The sequence below is a fragment of the Geotrypetes seraphini genome, chromosome 6 (assembly GCF_902459505.1).
Source record: "Geotrypetes seraphini chromosome 6, aGeoSer1.1, whole genome shotgun sequence".
Classification (NCBI taxonomy): Eukaryota; Metazoa; Chordata; class Amphibia; order Gymnophiona; family Dermophiidae; genus Geotrypetes; species Geotrypetes seraphini.
The window spans coordinates 223,686,547-223,706,646 of NC_047089.1; the positions used below are offsets into that span (position 1 = coordinate 223,686,547).

Sequence of the window (20,100 nt, forward strand, 5' to 3'; positions counted from 1 at the left end):
ACCCGAGGATTTACATCTATTGTGGCTACCAGATATCCCAGCAATTGAGGATACTGCCAAGCTGCGAAGGCCAGCAAGCCACAATCTCCCAAATTTACTTCACAAGTTTTGTGTGCTTCTGGAAGGAAGACCCTGTTCTGTGCTATCTCAAAACAGATTCCCAGGTATTCCATGGACTGAGTCAGGATCAATTGACTCTTCCTGAAGTTGAATACCCAGCCCTATGTCTATGGGAGCTGGACCACTTGCTCTACCACTGTCGCTCCCTCACCCTCGAGGGTGCTCTTATGAGCCAATCGTCCAGGTAAGGATGCACCTGAATTCCCACCTTGCGGTGGTGCACTGTCACAACAACCATCACCTCTTTGAAGTCTAGAGAGCATAGACATTCGTTTCGTTCTAGAAGAGGGTATAGAGTCCCTAAAGATAACATGTAAAACTTTTCTTTGACTAGAAATTTGTTTAAATCTCGGAAGACAAGAATTGGTCAAAGACCTCCCATCTTCTTTGGAATTAGAAAATATCTGGAGAAGAACCCCTGATTTTTCTGAAGAGGAGGAATGACTTCTAGGGCATTTAGCTGAAGCAAAACTTTGATTTCCTGAAGAAGAAGGGACGTCTCTTGTGATGTGAAAGAGGACTCTCTTGGTGGGTGATTTGAAGGTATTGTTATGAAATGGAATGAATAGCCCTCCGTGATGACCTTGAGGACCCATGAGTCCGTCATGATGACAGCACAATGTCGCTGATATAATTGTAGTTGACTTCCGGTAGGTTGGGGAAGAGGCTGAGAAGGAGATATGATGGCCATGCTCTCTAGAAGCACTAAAAAGACTAAGCAAAAAAAAAGACTAAGCTGGCTTTTGAGGAGCCGAAATCTGGGTCTTTTGAGGTAGCTGCTGCTTTTGTCTCTTCTGTGGTGGCAGCTTGGAAGAAGAGAATGCTGCAGGTATCATCTCTTATAAGAATAAGAAGCTGGTTTTGGAGCAGAGTTAGATTGTTGACTCTTTTAGTCTTTGATCTATTCAAAGAGTTCTCATTTTGTTCATGCTGAGTCAGCTTGTGAGTAGCAGCCTCTATTCTATCACCAAAGAGTTCTTCCCAAGCATGAAATGTTGACTAAATGGTCCTGAAGATTAATATCCATGTCAGAGACTCATAGCCAAGCAAGACGCCTCATAGCAACAAACATGGCCGATGTTCTTGGTGACATTTCAAAAGCATCAAATGCCGTCCATGCCAAATATTTCCTCATTTGTAGAAGACTATGTGTGCTCTGCTGAAAATCCTCAAGATGTTCTGAAGGAATATACTACTCGAAGTCAGCAACCTTCTTTACAAGATGTTTAAGATAAAATGACATGTAGAAGTTGTAATTAAGCACTCTATTAGCCACATACAGTTTTGGTAGAGACTGCGACAAAATTTGTCCATAGTACAACCCTCACTTCCCGGTGGTGCAGAAATGTAAACCCTGGTACTGGAGGATTTTTTAAGGGTCGGCTTCACAAGCAACAATTGGTATTGTGGTTGCAGTTTGTCAAATCCAGGGCAAGAAATTATTCTGTAGAGTGAATCAATTTTTCTTGGGGTTGCAGTAACAGAAAGAGGAGTCTCCCAGTTTCAAAGGAGGGCCTCCTTAAGAAGATTATGCAGAGGTAACCTGAGAAATTCTTTAGGAGGTTCATCATAATCTAAGGCATCAAGAAGCTCTGCCTTGGACTCAGTGTCAGCCTCTAATTTGACAGGAAGGGCCTTGCCCAACTGTTTAATGTATTTAGTAAAAGAAAGTCCTTCAGGAAGAGATCATCTTGGAGGAGGAGATGGATCTGAAGTATGCCTTATGACTCAGGGGAAGACAAAGTGGACTCACACAGAGTCAGTATGGTTACGTGAGAAATCAGAATAAACTGCAGGAACCCCAGGTGACTCTCTCTAAGAAGAATGTAGTGGAGAACGATGAGACGATGCTCCTCGATGTCTTTGGTACCAATCTAATGAAGAGGAGCGATGGGAAGTTCTGTTATCCCTGGAAACATGAGTTCGATGCGATATAGAGCATTTAGTTGATGAAGAGTGTCGCTGTATCAAAAAAGGACATTGATGCTTTGATAAAGAGTATCGCTGTGATGTTGAGGATTGATGGCTCAATGGAGAGCATTGTCTACAGGCATATCTATATGCATTAGACCGACGCCTCAATGGAGACGTGGAATCAGTACCCTGTGGCCTCAAGGTGCCATGCTTAGGCTGGGCCAGTACCGAAGTAGTCAAAGCTAGCACCTGTGTCAAATGTAATTTAAACATGTTAACAATCTCCCTCCTGAAAAACTCTTTGAGTTTCTCTTTGAAGAGCTGCACCAGTACCCTTGGCTCAACAGCCAGCACCATCAGTGCGACAAGGTGTCGAAGAGTGGGTGATATCAAAGAGAATGCACGCCCTGAAGGAGACACAACCTTCAGAGATGGAGAGCGATGGCGTCAGCATTCAGCCTGCTTCGAGGGACTCGATGCTATAAAGGCTTGCAACGTTTGCTGGGAAGAGGATGGTTTCTTAGCTGGCTTCCCCGATGCTGGAATCTCATCTGATGCTGGTACAGTTGGTACCGCAGGTTAAGAGTGCTTTCTGGTGTCCATGGTTGAACCGAAGCGCTTCTCTTGCTGAACGTGACAAGCTTTTAGTGAGCGCTTTTGTAAGGTGGAACAGCACGTGCAGGTGTCAACACTATACTCAGGGACCAAACACTGGCTATGTGGGTCAGTGATTGAAATAAAACATTGGCAGAGACAGCACTTTTTAAAGCCTGTCAACAGTTTCAACACGGTCAGAAAAATTGGACGGCAAAATAAACTTAATGATGAAATAGAGGAGAAAACCCACTGAAGAATAACACAAAGGCCGAAAGGCCCAAGTGAGGAAAAATAAATTATTATTTATTATTTTTATATAAGAAAACAAAATGATTAAAGTAAGGAAAAAAACAACGGCCAAAGGCCTGGTAGAAAACAATACTGATTGAAGGTAATGTTGACTGGACAAAGTCCAGAAAAAAGCACTTCTTTGCTCTGCGGAGAACGAACTGAGGATCCACGAGCCTATATCGGGTGGGAAGGCACTCATGCATGCAAAGTGCGGGCAGTCGCAAAATTTCTTAAAACTTAAAGTGACGGTTCACTTTTAACACTTTTCGTACCGGGCTCCGTAGATGACATCACCCACATGAGAATATGCTGGCTGTTGTCCTAGGATAATAGTTGTGTATGCATGATTTTAAAAAATCATTAATATGAAATCATAAGACACAAACGAAGTGCAGAGAGACTTATTTATGGATTATTATATTGTGTTTTACAGTTAAGTTTATGTCCCTGAAGCAGCCCATGCAGAGTGAAACATGGCCCTTGTCAAGCATTATTTTATTTCTACAGTACTACTAAAAGATTTTTAAGATTTCATCTTTTTCTGGTTGTGTCTGCCTCCACAATTAGTGCCTGCAATGTGGAGTAATCTCCCAAATCTTCTCCAATTAGAAACAGATTAGAATTCATTTAAGAAAATATTAGACTTTTTTCCCCTCACTTTTCCAGGTCTTTAGTCTCCCTAGATACAATGGGCCCAATATTCAAAAGAGTTTAACCAGGCAAGAAAGGTTCCTACCCAGTTAAATCCCACTGAGCAACCTAGCACTTGACATTCAAAGCTCTTAACTGGTTAGTGCCATTGAATATCACCACTAACCAGTTAGGTGAGGGGTGGACTAGGGACAGAATATGGCTGGAATGCTTACTTAGCTGGTTAGCAACGATTTTCAATCCATTAATCATCTAAGTAACTGTCCTAATTTTATGTGCTAAAGATAACTGGGCGCCAGTCTGAATATTGGCATGACTACTGATACTCAGACAGTCAATGCCACACATGCCCCAGCATTGAATATCCAAGGTCAGATTAGCCCACAACTGTGAGCGGGTCCAACACTACATAATACAGCAGGCTGAATATCAGGTAGAATGATTATGTGTTACTTCAATATTTCCGATTTGTTGGCAATATAATCATGTTTATTTTAATTTATATAGTTTTGTTCCCTGGAACTGAACCACTTGTAAGCCATTGAGATTAGTTTATTTTACTAGAATGACAGTATATAAAAAAACTATTACTACTATTACTTACTATTTATCATTTCTATAGTGCTGAAAAGCATATGCAGCGATGTACATTTAACATGTAAAATATGGTCCCTGCTTATAATAGCTTCTAATTTGGATAGAGTCAGAAACTATTCAGTTTGATATATGCAAAATAGGAGTAAAAACCATCTCTGCTATTAGTTACAACAACGTTGTTACAAGGAATCAGTCTCAAGAAACAAAGGTTGGATGTTTTGTGTTAGAAAACAGGCAGCGCATTTTTGAAATCTCCCGAAGATCTGGTGTGGATTGAAATGCCCAGATTGAAGAGGGTGTCGGGAGTTAAAATATAAATCAGCACTGTTTATGGCAGGATCCACTAAAGATAAGTGTTGCCTTGTGTCACAGAAATGTTAGAAGGGAATAAGCTAAACCTGTTGCCATATTCGGAAATTCAGATGGAATAGTCATCCCTGACTCCAACATGGTATCCGCCATTCGCTGCGCCCATTGCAAACAAGCTCTTGCCACATAGGAACTACACACTGCTGCTTGCAATGTAAGCGCCACTATATCAAAGGAAAGTTTCAGCGTAGATTCAAGTTTCCTATCCTGGGAGTCTTTGAGCGCTACACCTCCCTCAACAGGCAAAGTAGTCTTTTTGGTAATCATGGCCACCAAAGCGTCTATCCTCGGGAGCTTAAATTTCTCTAGCTCCTCCTGTGCTACTGGATACAACTGCCGCATAGCCTTTGCCACACGGAGACCTACCTCTGACATGTCCCATTGGGCAGAAATAAGTTCCGTCATAGCTTCGTGGACCAGAAATGTCTTAGGCGGTTTCCTCATGCCCGCCATAAGAGGGTTAGCCCACTCTAAGACCTGCGGATCCGCTTGAGATATATTTAAACCTTGCAATGTTTTAGAAATAAAATATGATAATTTCTTCTTATGGAAAAGACGGAGCACTGTGGGATCATCCAACTCCCTACCAAGTGCCTCTTCCAACTCTAAATCTGCTATATCCCTATCTGCTAGCGATTCAGGAGGAAGAAGGAATAAAGTGGATTCCAATGGATTGTCCCCCTCCATCCATAGGGGCCACTCTGCGACGTTTAGCTGCTAGCAAACCCTGCTGAGATTGGTTAACTGGGAGTTGAGGAAAAGCAGCTAAATTAACCTCCCCCTGAAGTGCAGGTTGAGTGCTCTGCAAAAGAAATGCTTTATGCAAAAGCATCACAAATTCGGGGGGAAATGGCAAATGCTGCGTCTGAGAATTCACAGCAGGCAAATTCCTTGCCGTGTCAGCTGGTTGGAGTTCTGCTGCTAGAGCCGACTTCTGCTCCGCAGTTATGTCTGACCTCTGCCCAGCCGTTACAGCTGACTCCTGCTCTGCTGCTAAATCCGACACTTCGCTGAGAAGAGAAACCGCTGTCGACAGTGAAAGCACACTCATCAGCTGACTGCTTTGAACCGCCGACAAGGCCACATCTGCCGACAGAGCCGGGGAAAACGAACTCGCGTCTTTCGGGTGGGATAACGCCGACTGAACCAGCGCCATAATTATATCTTCCCCTGACGTGTCCGCGCACCCTGTAGAGCATAAACTCGACGGTGTTTGCCGCTTCTCACAGCGGGAACACTGTTTAACAGCATCTGCTGCCATGGTATTCCACCAAATAAAAAAATAAAACTGCTCACCCGCAGCGCACAAGTACCGCCAGCCAACTAGCCCAAAAACCCCAAATAACAGAACAAAATAACAGAAGTCTTAACCAAAGTGATAAAATCACTTCACACAGGAAGTTTTGAAGAGAGTAGTAGTTGTAGGCTGCTTACAAAGTAAAAGACAGCTACTCAAATTTGGAAGCTCCCTGTTTCTTTTTTTTTTTTTTTTTCAAAGGGAAAGAAGAAATACAGGGAGTGAATACCCCTCACTGGCTCTGAGGTGAGAGTGAGGCAGAGGCACCGTTAAGCCGAACACCTCTTTCTCACTGAGGAGAATTCTCAACAGGAGAGCAGACGACCATAGACAGCCAGAATTCAGGAGCTATTAGGATAGCGGCCATGACCTGCTGGGAGATAGAGCATACTGAAGCTGCAGGAGACGTTCCATCCAAGATGACCACCTGTTAATCAGTTCTCTATCTCCACCTGCTGGTCGATGTGTGCTATCCCACTAGTCTCTGGATTCATCTGCTGCCGTTGCTAAGGAATAAGGTATTATCACACACATAAAAGTATAAATCTTTTTAAACAGATTAAGGGATAGGAAGGAGGAATGGACATAAATGATTAAGAAAAAATGTAATACAGGACATGGACATGAAATGATATATAGATCATAAGAGGTAATATGATCTGTTACTGAGTATTTATGATATGTCCATTCTTGAGCATAAATAAAGTGTTTAAAGGGAAGTCTTGAGGGTTGTTATAAAATTGATAGCAATAAACAAAGAATAATATTTTGTATTGACCCTTAATATTTTTGGGTTCATAAGAAAGCACTCAGATTTTGTTTCTGGTATAACATTGCTTAATCATCCTGTTACCCATTTGTTCTATACAAAAATTAGTTATAACAACAACAGACATAGCAGGCTGAGTCGCCCAGGCAGGTAAGGGAGAGGTGAGGCAAGGAATGGCGGAGGACTATGGCAGAACGTGATTTAGGAGTGATCATTAGTGATGACATGAAAACTGCCAATCAAGTGGAAAATGATGGGTTGTATCCGCAGAGCTTTTGTCAGCAGGATGCCCGAAGTCATAATGCCATTGTACAGATCCATGGTGAGACCTCACTTGGAATATTGTGTACAATTCTGGAGACCACATTACCGGAAAAATGTGCTGAGAATTGAGTCGGTTCAGCGAATGGCCACCAGGATGGTCTCGGGGCTCAAGGTTATCCCGTATGAGGAAAGGCTGAATAAATTGCAGCTGTACTCACTTGAGGAACGAAGAGAGAGTGGAGACATGATTGAGACATTCAAATATATCACAGGCCGTATCGAGGTGGAAGATGAAATCTTCCTTCTTAAAGGACCCTCATCCACAAGAGGGCATCCGCTGAAAATCAGGGGAGGAAAATTTCATGGTGACTGCAGAAAGTATTTCTTCACCGAAAGGGTGGTCAATCATTGGAATGAACTCCCGCTGCAAGTGATTGAGGCCAGCAGCGTGTCAGATTTTAAAATTAAATGGGATATTCACGTGGGATCTCTAAGGGGTAAAGTTAGGGGATGGGTCATTAGAGTGGGCAGACTTGATGGGCTGTGGCCCTTTTCTGCCGTCATTTTCTATGTTTCTATGTTAGGTGTACCAGAAAACTGCAGATAGAAGATTTATTAACTCTGAAAAATGCCCAGACATATTAACTCATCCTTCTATCTTCTAGACTAGTGAATCACAAACTGTGTGCTGCGGCATGAGACACAGGAGAGGAGAAGAGTCACCGGTGCCAGCTGATTGCCTACAAGATGTCTCTCTTGTGGAGAGAGGCACATCCTGTAAACAGTCAGCCGGACTTGGCACCTCTATTCTTCTCCATGCCTTTCCTGTTGACCCCTCCCCCCCACCTGCCGGCTCAAGACCCCATCTGCAGGACCTTCATACATGCACAGATGTCAACATGATGGCATCACGCATGCGCATGACATCATTGCGTCAACGTCCACGCACTTCTGGGTGCCTTTGAGTTACGGCCACCTGTTTAGTGTGCCGCAGTTGGAAATAAGTTTGCGACACACTGTTCTAGACATTAATATAAAATTCTGCTGACTTTTGAAAAAAAGCCAGATAGCTGGCAATCATAACACCCTAACTACATCTCATAGCAGCAAAAATGGTTGCTTCAGGGACCAATTATAGGCAGTGTTACTGGGAGTGAAACTACTGCTCAAAATATGAGTATCAGCCATATTACTATGACAATCTCATACCATTTTATTTCTTATACCAGCATGTCAGATGCTATTCTTGAAGGATCTGTGGGGGTCAGACCTAACAGAGTATCTTATTCATCTGGTACAATTAACTTAACAAATGTCCCAGCTAAATTACCTGTCAAACTATGCAACACTCCTTTCTCTAAACATCATCACAGCAAAATGGACAGCATTGCTTACCACTATTGCCACAGTCAGCACAGGATATAAGCTCTTCAGGCTTCCTTTCCCGGTTCTGTTCTTTCGTACCAAGACAGAAACTGCAAATCGGGATGGGCTCAGCAACAGGCTGTGATGAAGAAAGTAAAGAAAAAAAAGGAAGAGCTTCCCATTAATAATGACTCTTTGAGTTCTACAGAATCCTTGTTTTATTAAAGTAGCCATATGGCAAACAGTAAGGCTCCTTTCCTTACTCTAGGATCACAACATAAATACCATAGAAAGAGCAGATGTCTTTTATAAAGTATTATGTATTTCTGCAGAATGTTATTTTCAGGCCCATAGGTTTGGAACCAGTCACCAGCTGATTTTGGAGCAGTGAGTGATATGCCCGACTTTCAGGAGGAAAAATTAAAGCATTTTATTTTAATAAGGCTCCTGCTTGCTGTCCATAGCTGACCTGGAAGAACTTCCCTATGACATCAGAAATCGTCCGGGTCAGCCACGAGCCACATGTAGGAACCACAGCCGCAGCTTTGTAAAAACAAGTGCAGCTGGGAGGAGGGAGCTGACCAAATGAGGTAAACACCTGAGGGAGGGACACACAAATTTGGGAAACATCACAGATGGAGGGAAGGGAGGAAGAGGGGTGTGTTGGGACACAGAAGGGAAGAAGATGGTCACGTTGGGAGATTGAAGGGAGGAAGAGGGGCGTGCTTGCACAGAAAGGGAGAAGCAGGGTCACGTTGGGACACAGAAGGGAGGGAGGGAGCACAAATTTCAGAAAAAAGATGGAAGGGAGGGAGTATGAACTTGGGACTCTGATGAGGGAGGAAGGGGAGCTTGAACTTGAGATATAAGATGGAAGAATAGAGGGAGTGAGAGAAAGATGCTGAGGTGGGGGTGGGAACAGAAAGGAAGAATTGTTGGGCATGGGTGTCTGAATGAGAGGGAAAGCAAGGTGGTGCACACAGAGAAATGAAGAAAGAGAAGAGAAAAAATTTTGGGCTTAGGGTGAGAGAGAGAGAAATATTGGAAATGGTGGTAGGAGAGGCTTGAGATACAAATGCAAGGGGGAAGAGAGAGATGAGGGGGGGAAATGTTGGATGTGGTGGTGGAGAAGGAACAGTGGGATGGATGAAGAACAAAAGTGTTAACCTCCTATCTTAACTTTTAAACTAAAGTACTTTATTTTGAGGACTGTCTAGAACTGCAAGGTACTGGCGGAATAGAAGTCACTAATGTAATGTACCGTATTTTCACGCATATAACGCGCGCGTTATACGCGTTTTTACCTACCGCGCATACCCCTCGCGCGTTATATGTGTGAGCGCGGTATACAAAAGTTTTTAAACATAGTTCCCACCCCGCCCGATTCACCCCCCCCAGCAGGACCGCTCGCACCCCCACCCCGAACGACCGCTCGCACGCGCTCCCACCCGCACCCGCATCCACGATCGGAGCAAGAGGGAGCCCAAGCCCTCTTGCCCGGCCGACTCCCCGACGCCCGATACATCCCCCCCCCCCGGCAGGACCACTCGCACCCCCACCCCGAAGGACCGCCGACTTCCCGACAATATCGGGCCAGAAGGGAGCCCAAACCCTCCTGGCCACGGCGACCCCCTAACCTCACCCCGCACTACATTACGGGCAGGAGAGATCCCAGGCCCTCCTGCCCTCGACGCAAACACCCCTCCCCCCAATGACCGCCCCCCCAAGAACCTCCGACCGCCCCCCCAGCCGACCCGCGACCCCCCTGGCGCCCCCCACGACCCCCCACTCCCCTTCCCCGTACCTTTGGTAGTTGGCCGGACAGACGGGAGCCAAACCCGCCTGTCCGGCAGGCAGCCAACGAAGGAATGAGGCCGGATTGGCCCATCCGTCCTAAAGCTCCGCCTACTGGTGGGGCCTAAGGCGCGTGGGCCAATCAGAATAGGCCCTGGAGCCTTAGGTCCCACCTGGGGGTGCGGCCTGAGGCACATGGGCCCAACCCGACCATGTGCCTCAGGCCGCGCCCCCAGGTGGGACCTAAGGCTCCAGGGCCTATTCTGATTGGCCCACGCGCCTTAGGCCCCACCAGTAGGCGGAGCTTTAGGACGGATGGGCCAATCCGGCCTCATTCCTTCGTTGGCTGCCTGCCGGACAGGCGGGTTTAGCTCCCGTCTGTCCGGCCAACTACCAAAGGTACGGGGAAGGGGGGTGAGGGGGTCGTGGGGGTCGGCCAGGGGGGGTCGCGGGTCGGCTGGGGGGGCGGTCGGAGGTTCTTGGGGGGGGCGGTCGTTGGAGGGGGGAGGGGGGTTTGCGTCGAGGGCAGGAGGGCCTGGGATCCCTCCTGCCCGTAATGTAGTGCGGGGTGGGGTTAGGGGGTCGCCGTGGCCAGGAGGGTTTGGGCTCCCTTCTGGCCCAACTACACAAAGGTACGGGGAAGGCGGGTGGGGGTGTCGTGGGGGTCGGCCAGGGGGGTCGCGGGTCGGCTGGGGGACGGGCGGAGGTTCTTGGGGGGGGGCGGTCGTTGGGGGGAGGGGGTTTGCGTCGAGGGCAGGAGGGCCTGGGATCCCTCCTGCCCGTAATGTAGTGCGGGGTGGGGTTAGGGGGTCGCCGTGGCCAGGAGGGTTTGGGCTCCCTCCTGGCCCGATATTGTTGGGGAGTCGGCGGTCCTTCGGGGTGGGGGTGCGAGTGGTCCTGCCGGGGGGGGATGTATCGGACGTCGGGGGGGGCATCAGGCTTTCAGGATGGGGACAGACCTTCAAGGGGGGACAGGACTTCAAGGGGGGACAGTGCACGGAAAGTCAGGGGGGGTGAACGGAGAGTCGGGACAGCGCACGGAAAGTCAGGGCAGTGCACGGAAGTCAGGGGGGGTGAACGGAGAGTCGGGACAGCGCACGGAAAGTCAGGGCAGTGCACAGAAGTCAGGGGGGGTGAACAGAGAGTCGGGACAGCGCACGGAAAGTCAGGGCAGTGCACGGAAGTCAGGGGGGGTGAACGGAGAGTTGGGACAGCGCACGGAAAGTCAGGGCGGGCGAAAGGAGCGTCGGGCATCATGCGCGGTATACCCGTGAGCGCGGTATACAAAAGTTTTTGTACATATCATCGTGATTTCTGCGCGCTATACCCGTGTGCGCGTTTTACACGGGTGCGCGTTATTTGCGTGAAAATACGGTAATGTTCTTTAATGTTTTTATAGATTATGTACTGAACAGGATCCGAATTACATACAAATTCAACTTAAGAATGGTTTAAAAAACAGAACTCGTTCTTAACCCGGAGACTGCCTGTATATCAAATCTCAGCCCCTTTCCCTTGATACTGGTAATTGAATAATCTGAGCAAATGTGGTTACCACATGGGGAGCAGGGTTGACAAACTTTACAATATTTTCAAAGGAACATGCAGAATCTCTTTTTGGTCACTGGAACTCTTTCAAGCTGTGTGCTAACACACTTCAAGCAGTCCACTGATTGATTAAAAAAAATAGGATTGCTTAAGTTTGCAAAATATTTTATTAGAATAATATAAGCAAAGAAAATACTAGGGCTGCAGGAAGATTAAAATTTTTAATCATGATTGATCACATTATGCGGTAGCAATTAATCACAATTAATATGGTAAAATTATGTCCTTACCTGATAATTTTCTTTCCTTTAGTCACAGCAGATGAATCCAGAGACTAGTGGGATACGTCCATCAACCAGCAGGTAGATAGAGAGCACTGAGTTGTCCTCAGGTATATCTTTGATGCACAGACTCCTGGTCAACCAGTATAGATTACATTACATTACATTGGAGACTTCTATTCCGCCTGTACCTTTCAGTTCTAAGCGGATTACAATTGAAGATGGCTGGACATTTCCAGGAAGTTACAAATTTTAGGGATAGATACATAGAGAGGCTAGGTTATGAAATAGGGTTAGATACATAGTAGTTACAGTTTAAGTTACAATTTATGGATAGGTCTTGTCAAAGCAGTTGAAATAAAGCACATAAAAGGCATGAAACATATGAGACATATAAAACATATGCAATTCCTTTCCCTCACATGTGCTACCTGAACCACTGATGCTTTAAATTCGAGAATGCAATTTCAGCTGAAAGGCATGCCCAAACCGCGCCTGAGAGCGACAAACTCCATAACAGGGTGGGGCTCTGGATTCATCTGCTGTGACTAAAGGAAATAAAATTATCAGGTAAGGATATAATTTTACCTTCCTTGACATCAACAGAAGATGAATCCAGAGACTAGTGGGATGTACCAAAGCAGTCCAAACGTAGGGAGGGAAACAAACAAGCGAATGTAAAATCCCCTGTCCCCAAATCCTGCCCTGCAGCACATGTCCAAGGAGATACAAAATTCCAAAGAGTATGTATCCTACAATCATACAGACGCTTATCCCCATAGCACATGTGAGCAGGAGCACTCCACGCCTGAGAGCATCATGCCGCGGAATTCACAGCTACAGTGCCCCTCGACGAATACTATGAGTGCAAAGCAGCATCCTATCGTGACTCCCCATCTAACTGAAGCCCTCTCAAAGCACAAAGTCCATAGGTTGCCCACAGGAGGCAAACTGCTGACCAAGAAGAAAACCAGAGGAGAGGCAAGGCATCCCCTTGTAGCCAGACACTATTCTGTACCCGGGCCATGAAGTGTCAAATGGCTTTCCCAGAGTCCCAAGGAGATACAGTAGCAACCTCAAGCACTGAGGTAACTGATCCAACCTGTAGTGATTTCCTTCACTAGCCGGCGCTCTGGCTGCCTTCTTCTGTTGTCCTCTACTGGTCGGCGGTTCGTGATCGGAAAATACCACGAATGACTGGGACCGCCGACCGCAAATTCACGGGGGAGCACTGTATTTCTCTTTTCTGATCCAGGAAACTGAAGCCGGTAGCTGCAGCCAAGCCTCACTCGAAATCCACCAGTTACCTGTGATGGTCGGTATACCAAACTATAAACAAACTTGAAACTTGAGCTGTGAAGAACCCATCCATCGGCCTACGAGGAGATACAATATACTGGTTGGCCAGGAGGCTGTGCATCCAAGATATACCTGAGGACAACTCAGTGCTCTCTATCTCCACCTGCTGGTTGATGGACGTAATCCCACTAGTCTCTGGATTCATCTGCTGTTGATGACAAGGAAGTAATATTTTAAAAGAAAATACAACAAACACATAATTCCTGAAATCAAGTATAAACCAGCACTAACATCCAAAACAAGGATCTTACTTATGAAAATACAGTGTCCTAAATATTACAGTGGGATCCTAAAATATCAATAGATCTATAGGGAAAACTGAACAAGCCAATTTACTACAGAATGCTACATAGAAAATTCATGCTAACAGAATATCTCAATCGCACACACGGAACACAAATGCCAAATACAGAATAACTAACCACAGACTATAAATCCCTTGCATGTATTACAATATCAGAGAAACAAGACAGACATTTCTTCCTATGCAAAATATAAATAATATGGCACATGCCAGGGATGGTGTTAGGAGAGTGCAACTGGCATAAGTGTTCTTGGCTATCTGGCCAGAGAAAGCCCCAAGTCTGCAGGAAGCTGAAAGTGGGTCAGCCAGCCTGATAATAGACTTTTGAGTCCCTTCCCAATTTTATGTCCTGGGCCCCAGCCATGTCTAACACCAGCTAAGGCAAGATATAATTTTCCCATAATAAGATATTTGATAAGGGAGGTGGTGGGTTGGTTTATTTTATTCATCATAAAATATAAATAATTTAACATTATATTTTATTTTATTGTATGCATTTCCCAAAGTAAGGGGAGGGAGGGGGGTTATAATTGAGTAATAGCTGACATACTTATTACTTATTAAGTATTATATGCTGTTTAAAAACTATAGTAAAAGAGTATATAATGAAGGAAAAATTATGTTCTTACCTGTTAATTTTTTTTCCCTTAGACGCAGCAGATGAATCCAGAGACCAATGGGATAGCCCACATCTACCAGCAGGCGGAGATAGAGAAACTGATTAACAGGTGGTCCTATTGGCTGGCACTCCTCCTGTTTATCCAGTATAGCTCCTTGCCCAAGCATCCGTAACCATCAATAGGCATAGCATGTAAAAAACTCCTTTCCCATAACAAATCTCAAAATGCAATAATACAGAAAACAACCTGCCAAAATAACAAACTGCAAAAGTTGCAAAAGAAAAAAAAACTGAGACACAATATCCAGAAAGGGTGGGGCTCTGGATTCATCTGCTGCGTCTAAGGGAAAGAAAATTAACAGGTAAGAACATAATTTTTCCTTCCCTAGCAACAGCAGATGAATCCAGAGACCAATGGGATGTAGCAAAGCAATCCTCAATCTGGGTGGGAAGCAAACGCTGTCTCCGCAACAACCGAAGAACAAAACGCCCCTACCGCATGCGCCCCCACATCCAAGCAGAAATGCGGAGAGAAAGCACTCTCGGAAGACCAATTAGCTGAGAGACAAATCTCCTCCAAGGAAAAAACCTCTGAGCCGAGCCCAAGAAGTAGCCATCGCTCCCACGGAATGGTCATGAAGTTCTTTCGCCAACCGCTTCCCTGCCAGCAAGCAAGCATAAAGAATGTCCTCCTGGACCCATCAAGCGATGGAGGCTTCGGACGCCGCCATACGTTTGAGGCGTCCCTTGAAGAATACAAAAAGGAGATATAAACAACTAAAAGTCGTTAGAAACCGAGCTCACGGAGAACGCTACGTACGTACCAAAAAATGCAGTGAATAAAAGCACTGCTCCCAATTTCTCCTCCCAGGAAGAAGGAAGGAAAAGCGAGCATGACATTAAAGAAAGAATGACACCCCCCTAGAAAGAAATAGTGGTACCATCCGAACTGATACCCCATATTTCGGAAATCAGAAATAGGAATCCCCGTTGAACAAGGCCTGCAACATAGAAAACTGCAGAGCTGAAGCCATGGCCACAAGAAACCCCATGTTCAACGGCACAGCCCTTTAGAGTCCCAAAAGACAAGGATGAAATGAAGCCTTAGGTAAACTGAGAAGAAGTACGTGAAGATTGTACTCCAAACCGGGCTTTCTAAGAGGCGCATGAATATACCGCACTCTGTTTAGGAACTGAACCACATGAAGCTGAGAAGTAAGCGAAGAGCAATATACCTAGCCCTTGTAACAAGCCAAGAATGGCACTAGAAGCTGAAGGGAATTGAATGCTAAGCCCTCGGCAATACACTTGTGCCAAAAAGGAACTCTGGAGTGGTTCAAACGTTAAAAAGCACCCAAGAAATGAAAAACCTCCAAAAGAAAGCAGAAGTCACAGGAGAAGACGTCCGTAGCACCTGGATAAGAGAAGAAACAACCTGCTTCGCATAACCCTTACACATCAGCCAAGATTTTTCAAAAAACTAGGTCATAATACTAAAGTAGTACAAATATCCATGTTGATCGGACCCTATGTGAGCAAAGCCGGAGATACCAGGAAACTTCTTAGTCCGGCTGTCGAAAGACTCATCAAATCCGCATAGTAAGGATGGCGCCGCCAATCCAGAGATTCTACAAATACTATGCCCGGAAAGCGAGCTCGAGATGGCAAATCCAAGCCATCATCAGCCAGCGGAAAACACTGAAAAAGAGAAGGCAGAGGCGAGAAAGGAGCCATGCAGCTACCCCCTCTAACTCCCACTCCCTGGGCCCGCCGAAAAAGCTAGGAAGCTTAGAATTGAGAGAAGAGGCCATAATGTCTAGGTCAAGGAGATCTCACGTCCATAAAAAGAGCTAGAATGCCTGAGCCACAAATCTCAATATCCAGGATGCAGAAGATTACACTATTACTAACATGCACACTTTCCAGAGCGTACACAGTGCCGTACACTGTAACATACAAGAAATGGGCCATGCTCAGATTCCACGGAGAGAAAGTCAATCCAAACTCTTATCCTGATCCATAAAAGGATCTGCCAACAGAAGACGAAGATGAGAGTCCACCCATTGAAGCAGAACAACTTCACCTGCCAACTGAGTACAACACCTACTGCCCAAGCTGTAGAGAAATACCCCCATCCTAATACTGACCAAAAGGACCCTCAGCGGCAATCAGGAAGAATGATCTGAAGCTCCAGAAAGGTAGCCTGACCGTGCTCAAGAGTAGAAGAATGAACAAGTACTGATCGCCTCTGAAGACCAGACTCCTGGAGCTGAAGATGGAAGCCACCGAGCCCCCCATCCCGACAGCCCGGGATGGTCGGTGGCCATGAGCTAGTCCAGCAAAGACCGAGGCATGCCTTGAAAAGAGAAATCGCGCTGAGCCACCAAATCATACAGAGTGATGCAGGAGGAGCATACCAAATAATTGGAGCCCTGAGATACCGGGAACCACCAGAACAAAAGCGACTGCTGTAGCGTAAGAAGGGGAAACCAAGCCGAAGTTCCCAGTGGAGTCAGCAATATGGATCTCAGAAACTGTAGAGAATCCCATACTCTTGGTCATGGTAAGCGAAGAATACCAATCTGAGACCGAGACCCCACGCCCAAGTCTCCGGAATGAAACACATGTCTCTCCTATATGAATAAAAACATCACCCCAATATACCTATAAATAGTACAGGAAAAAAGAGCTCTGTGCAAATTCGAAGATGCACGTGTAAAGAACTGAGGAAAAGATACCACTCTTTTCGTGTCAGTCAAATGGCCCGACAGGAAGTCATCCGAATCAAGCAGGCAGTCAAGAAGTAATTAGATGAATCGCCTGGTAGCGCCAAAACGGTACCACCGCCCACATCACCTAAAACGTTCGAGAAGCCTTGGGTAGGCGAAATGGCATATGCCAAAACCGAAAGCGCTGCTCCAAGAGAGGCAGGCAAACCAAGTGCCGATTAGGAGTCCATAGAGAAAATGTAAATATACTCCCAGGTTGTCTGCAGAAATGTGTAACCCCGAGAAACTAATTCAGCAGAATGGGATCCAGCCTGCCCAATGTCCCCGTCTCGGGCACCATGCAGTAAGTGGAACAACGTCCCTTAGTTCCCGAAGAACTACAAGAACTGTCCTGAGGACCAGTAACACTGAAAAGGGAAACACAAAACATAGAGACTCCAAGAACGAACTGGAAAACCTGAGGAGAATGCAAAGATGCAAGCATCCTGAAAAATCTTCACAGCCCCCTGACCTGACATTATAGCATCTTCTCCCTCATGAGAAAGCCTGAAGAGTCATTGGAAGAAGTCAAGATCCCCTCAGAATGAAGTGCAGAAGGTCAGGAATGGCAGGATGAGACTGTAGGATCTGTAAGAAGATTCTCCTAGGAAAAATCAAGTTTCACAATGTAAAGAGGAATATACTGGAACCATGAAAACAGTACTAACCCCATGCAACATGAGCGAAATACGTATGTCCTTTAAAGTGAATACGTACTAGACTCAATCAAGATGCTGCATCTACCGCCCCGTGGAAAACAACAGCATACTTACAAGTATCAGACAAAGCTCACATCGTTAATGAGAGCTTCAGGGATGAGGCTAACAGCCACATAGTGCGTGATCCTCCATGGGTTTGATAGAATAGGTAACTGGCTCCTGGTTAAAAGAGCTGTACAGCCTTTTCTGTCTGGTTGGGGGGGCCGTCTAGCATGTGCCATGAGAAAATGGTGACAGGAGAAACCAGCGTGATAAGCATGGAAATCTGAAGTCCAGGCCCCCTCAGAAATAGAGAAAGAGAGTCCTGGTCGCAGGAAGATGCGCAGTGTCATTATGCCCATAGAGACAGCCCGAACTTGGAAACTGTTTGTACTACCTTTAGGCATATATATCCTGTGCCACTACTAGACACATGCAGCTCAGCACAGAGGCCCAAATAAGGACAGTTACCAACAGACAAAGGCTCAACCTGCACGGACCCCAAGAGAGACAATGAGATACCTGTATGAAATACAGGGCACTATCTTACCGCTGATCTCACCGTGCCGTGAGTTGCCGTATGTCGCCCCAGTCCGGAGACAAACCGGTCAGAGTCTCTCTGGTAAACCCCTTGAGTGCTAACCCCAGAGTCCGATTAAACAAGCAGCTTCCTTCAAGGGAGTACAGCAGGAACACAGACAAAGACATATAAATCTGCCCAAGCTTGTCCCAAAGCTGGTGAAACACATACAACTTGTCTGAACCGGAAAGGAGAGAAGCCCCGGCATACCCTGACCAAAGTCAGCTGGAAACAAACTACCGGAACGCTGCAGCTGTCCCGCCATCGCTGGAGACCCAAGCGCACGTCTGATTCTCGCTGACACGTGGCCGCTGCATCAACGCTCCTAGAAACATAGTCGGATTCAAGCCCCACAAAATTTACCCTGCCGCGGCTTGCATAGAAAGAAAATCAGACCCAGGGAATAACCAGAAGAACGGCCCACATTGCCAGAAAAAAACATGTCCCATCTCATGCACGCTGCTATAAACCTGCACAATCAGCTGCACATGGCCGTGACAAACACCGATGAGAGAGCCTCAGAATAAACAGGACTACTATTGCTACACTGAAGCCCACCAATGAGAACAAGTGCGAGCATGAAATCGCACCGCTACTGCCGCGCTGTAACCAACAAGGAAACCAAGCGCGTGCATGCAAAGGGCGGGAAGTCCCGGCTCCCTCCACGGATTTCTAGTCATAAAACTTAGCCTCAATAAAATATCCATGACTTAAATGTATGTTGACCAAACCCACATTACTAAGACTCCCAAACAGAACCTGAAGTTCAACCGACAGTAAAAAACCAGACATACTCACAAGCTTGTTGTTAGGGCCGGTTGAAGCCAGTTAAAGCTGGTTGATCAGCAGTAACCGAGCAGAATGGAGGAACTATGGTCTCTTTTTTTTTTTTTTTTTTTTTTTTACAGAGAAGGGAAAGAAGAAAAAAATTGAGACCCAGTCAGACCCTCTATCACTGGAGGGAGCGTGAGGCAGGGACCTGGGGGGGCCCAGGTGTAACCCTTAAAGCCGGCACCGTTCAGCCGGACACCCCTGTCTCACTGAAGAGAAAATCTCAACAGGAGAAATAGCATTGCCAGCTCACTGAAGAGAAACCTCAACAGGAGAAACAGAATGGCAGTCTCACTGAAGAGAAGCCTCAACAGGAGAAAATAAAGTTCCAGTCACAGCCAGAATTCAGGAGCTAGTTGAATAGCGACCTTTTCCTGCTGGGAGATAGAGAATACTGGATAAACAGGAGGAGTGCCAGCCAATAGGACCACCTGTTAATCAGTTTCTCTATCTCCGCCTGCTGGTAGATGTGGGCTATCCCATTGGTCTCTGGATTCATCTGCTGCTGTTGCTAGGGAAATGTTTACAGTATATTTACAGTAAGGTATGAAAGAATATCAAGTGTATACTTAATGAATTTGTATGAATTTAGATTGTACACTTGTTATATGAAAAATGAATAAAAAAACTTAAAACAAAACAAGATGTACATTCCAAATCTAACATATTCTATAATAGAATATATATTTTTTTCTACCTTTCTATTGCCTGGTCATTTTATTTTTCAAATTATATTGGTGCCAGTCTCTGGTTTCTGCTTCCCTCTGTCTTCTCTTAACTCACTTGGGCAGGGTCTCCTATCCATCTGACATTTCATCTCTCTCAATGTCCACCATCCATCTTCCTTCTGTGTCACTATATTTCCTTGTTTAGCATCACTCATATTCATATCCCTACAGCCATCATCACCCCTATTTGTTCTTATGACCCCCATGCCCACATATTCCTTATGTTTTCCTATTCCCCCCCATGTCTAGTATCTCCTTTCTGTATCTGGCCATATCCAGCGTGCCCCTCCCCCCCCATGTCAGGTATAGAGTTGACATATGGGCACAGAGGGGGGGAATATGGCCAGACACAGAAA

At 45.8% G+C, this 20,100-nt stretch overlaps 1 protein-coding gene across 3 annotated transcripts in view; it reads right to left on the reverse strand.

The window, feature by feature from the left end:
• The window catches only part of KAT6A (lysine acetyltransferase 6A), a 408,346-nt gene that overhangs the window by 354,579 nt on the left and 33,667 nt on the right, over nt 1-20,100 (reverse strand). For all 3 annotated transcript variants that reach the window (XM_033949340.1, XM_033949338.1, XM_033949341.1), the window contains one exon: nt 8,265-8,373. In XM_033949340.1, coding sequence (XP_033805231.1) covers nt 8,265-8,373 — 109 coding nt within the window. The remainder of the gene's footprint in view (nt 1-8,264; nt 8,374-20,100) is intronic.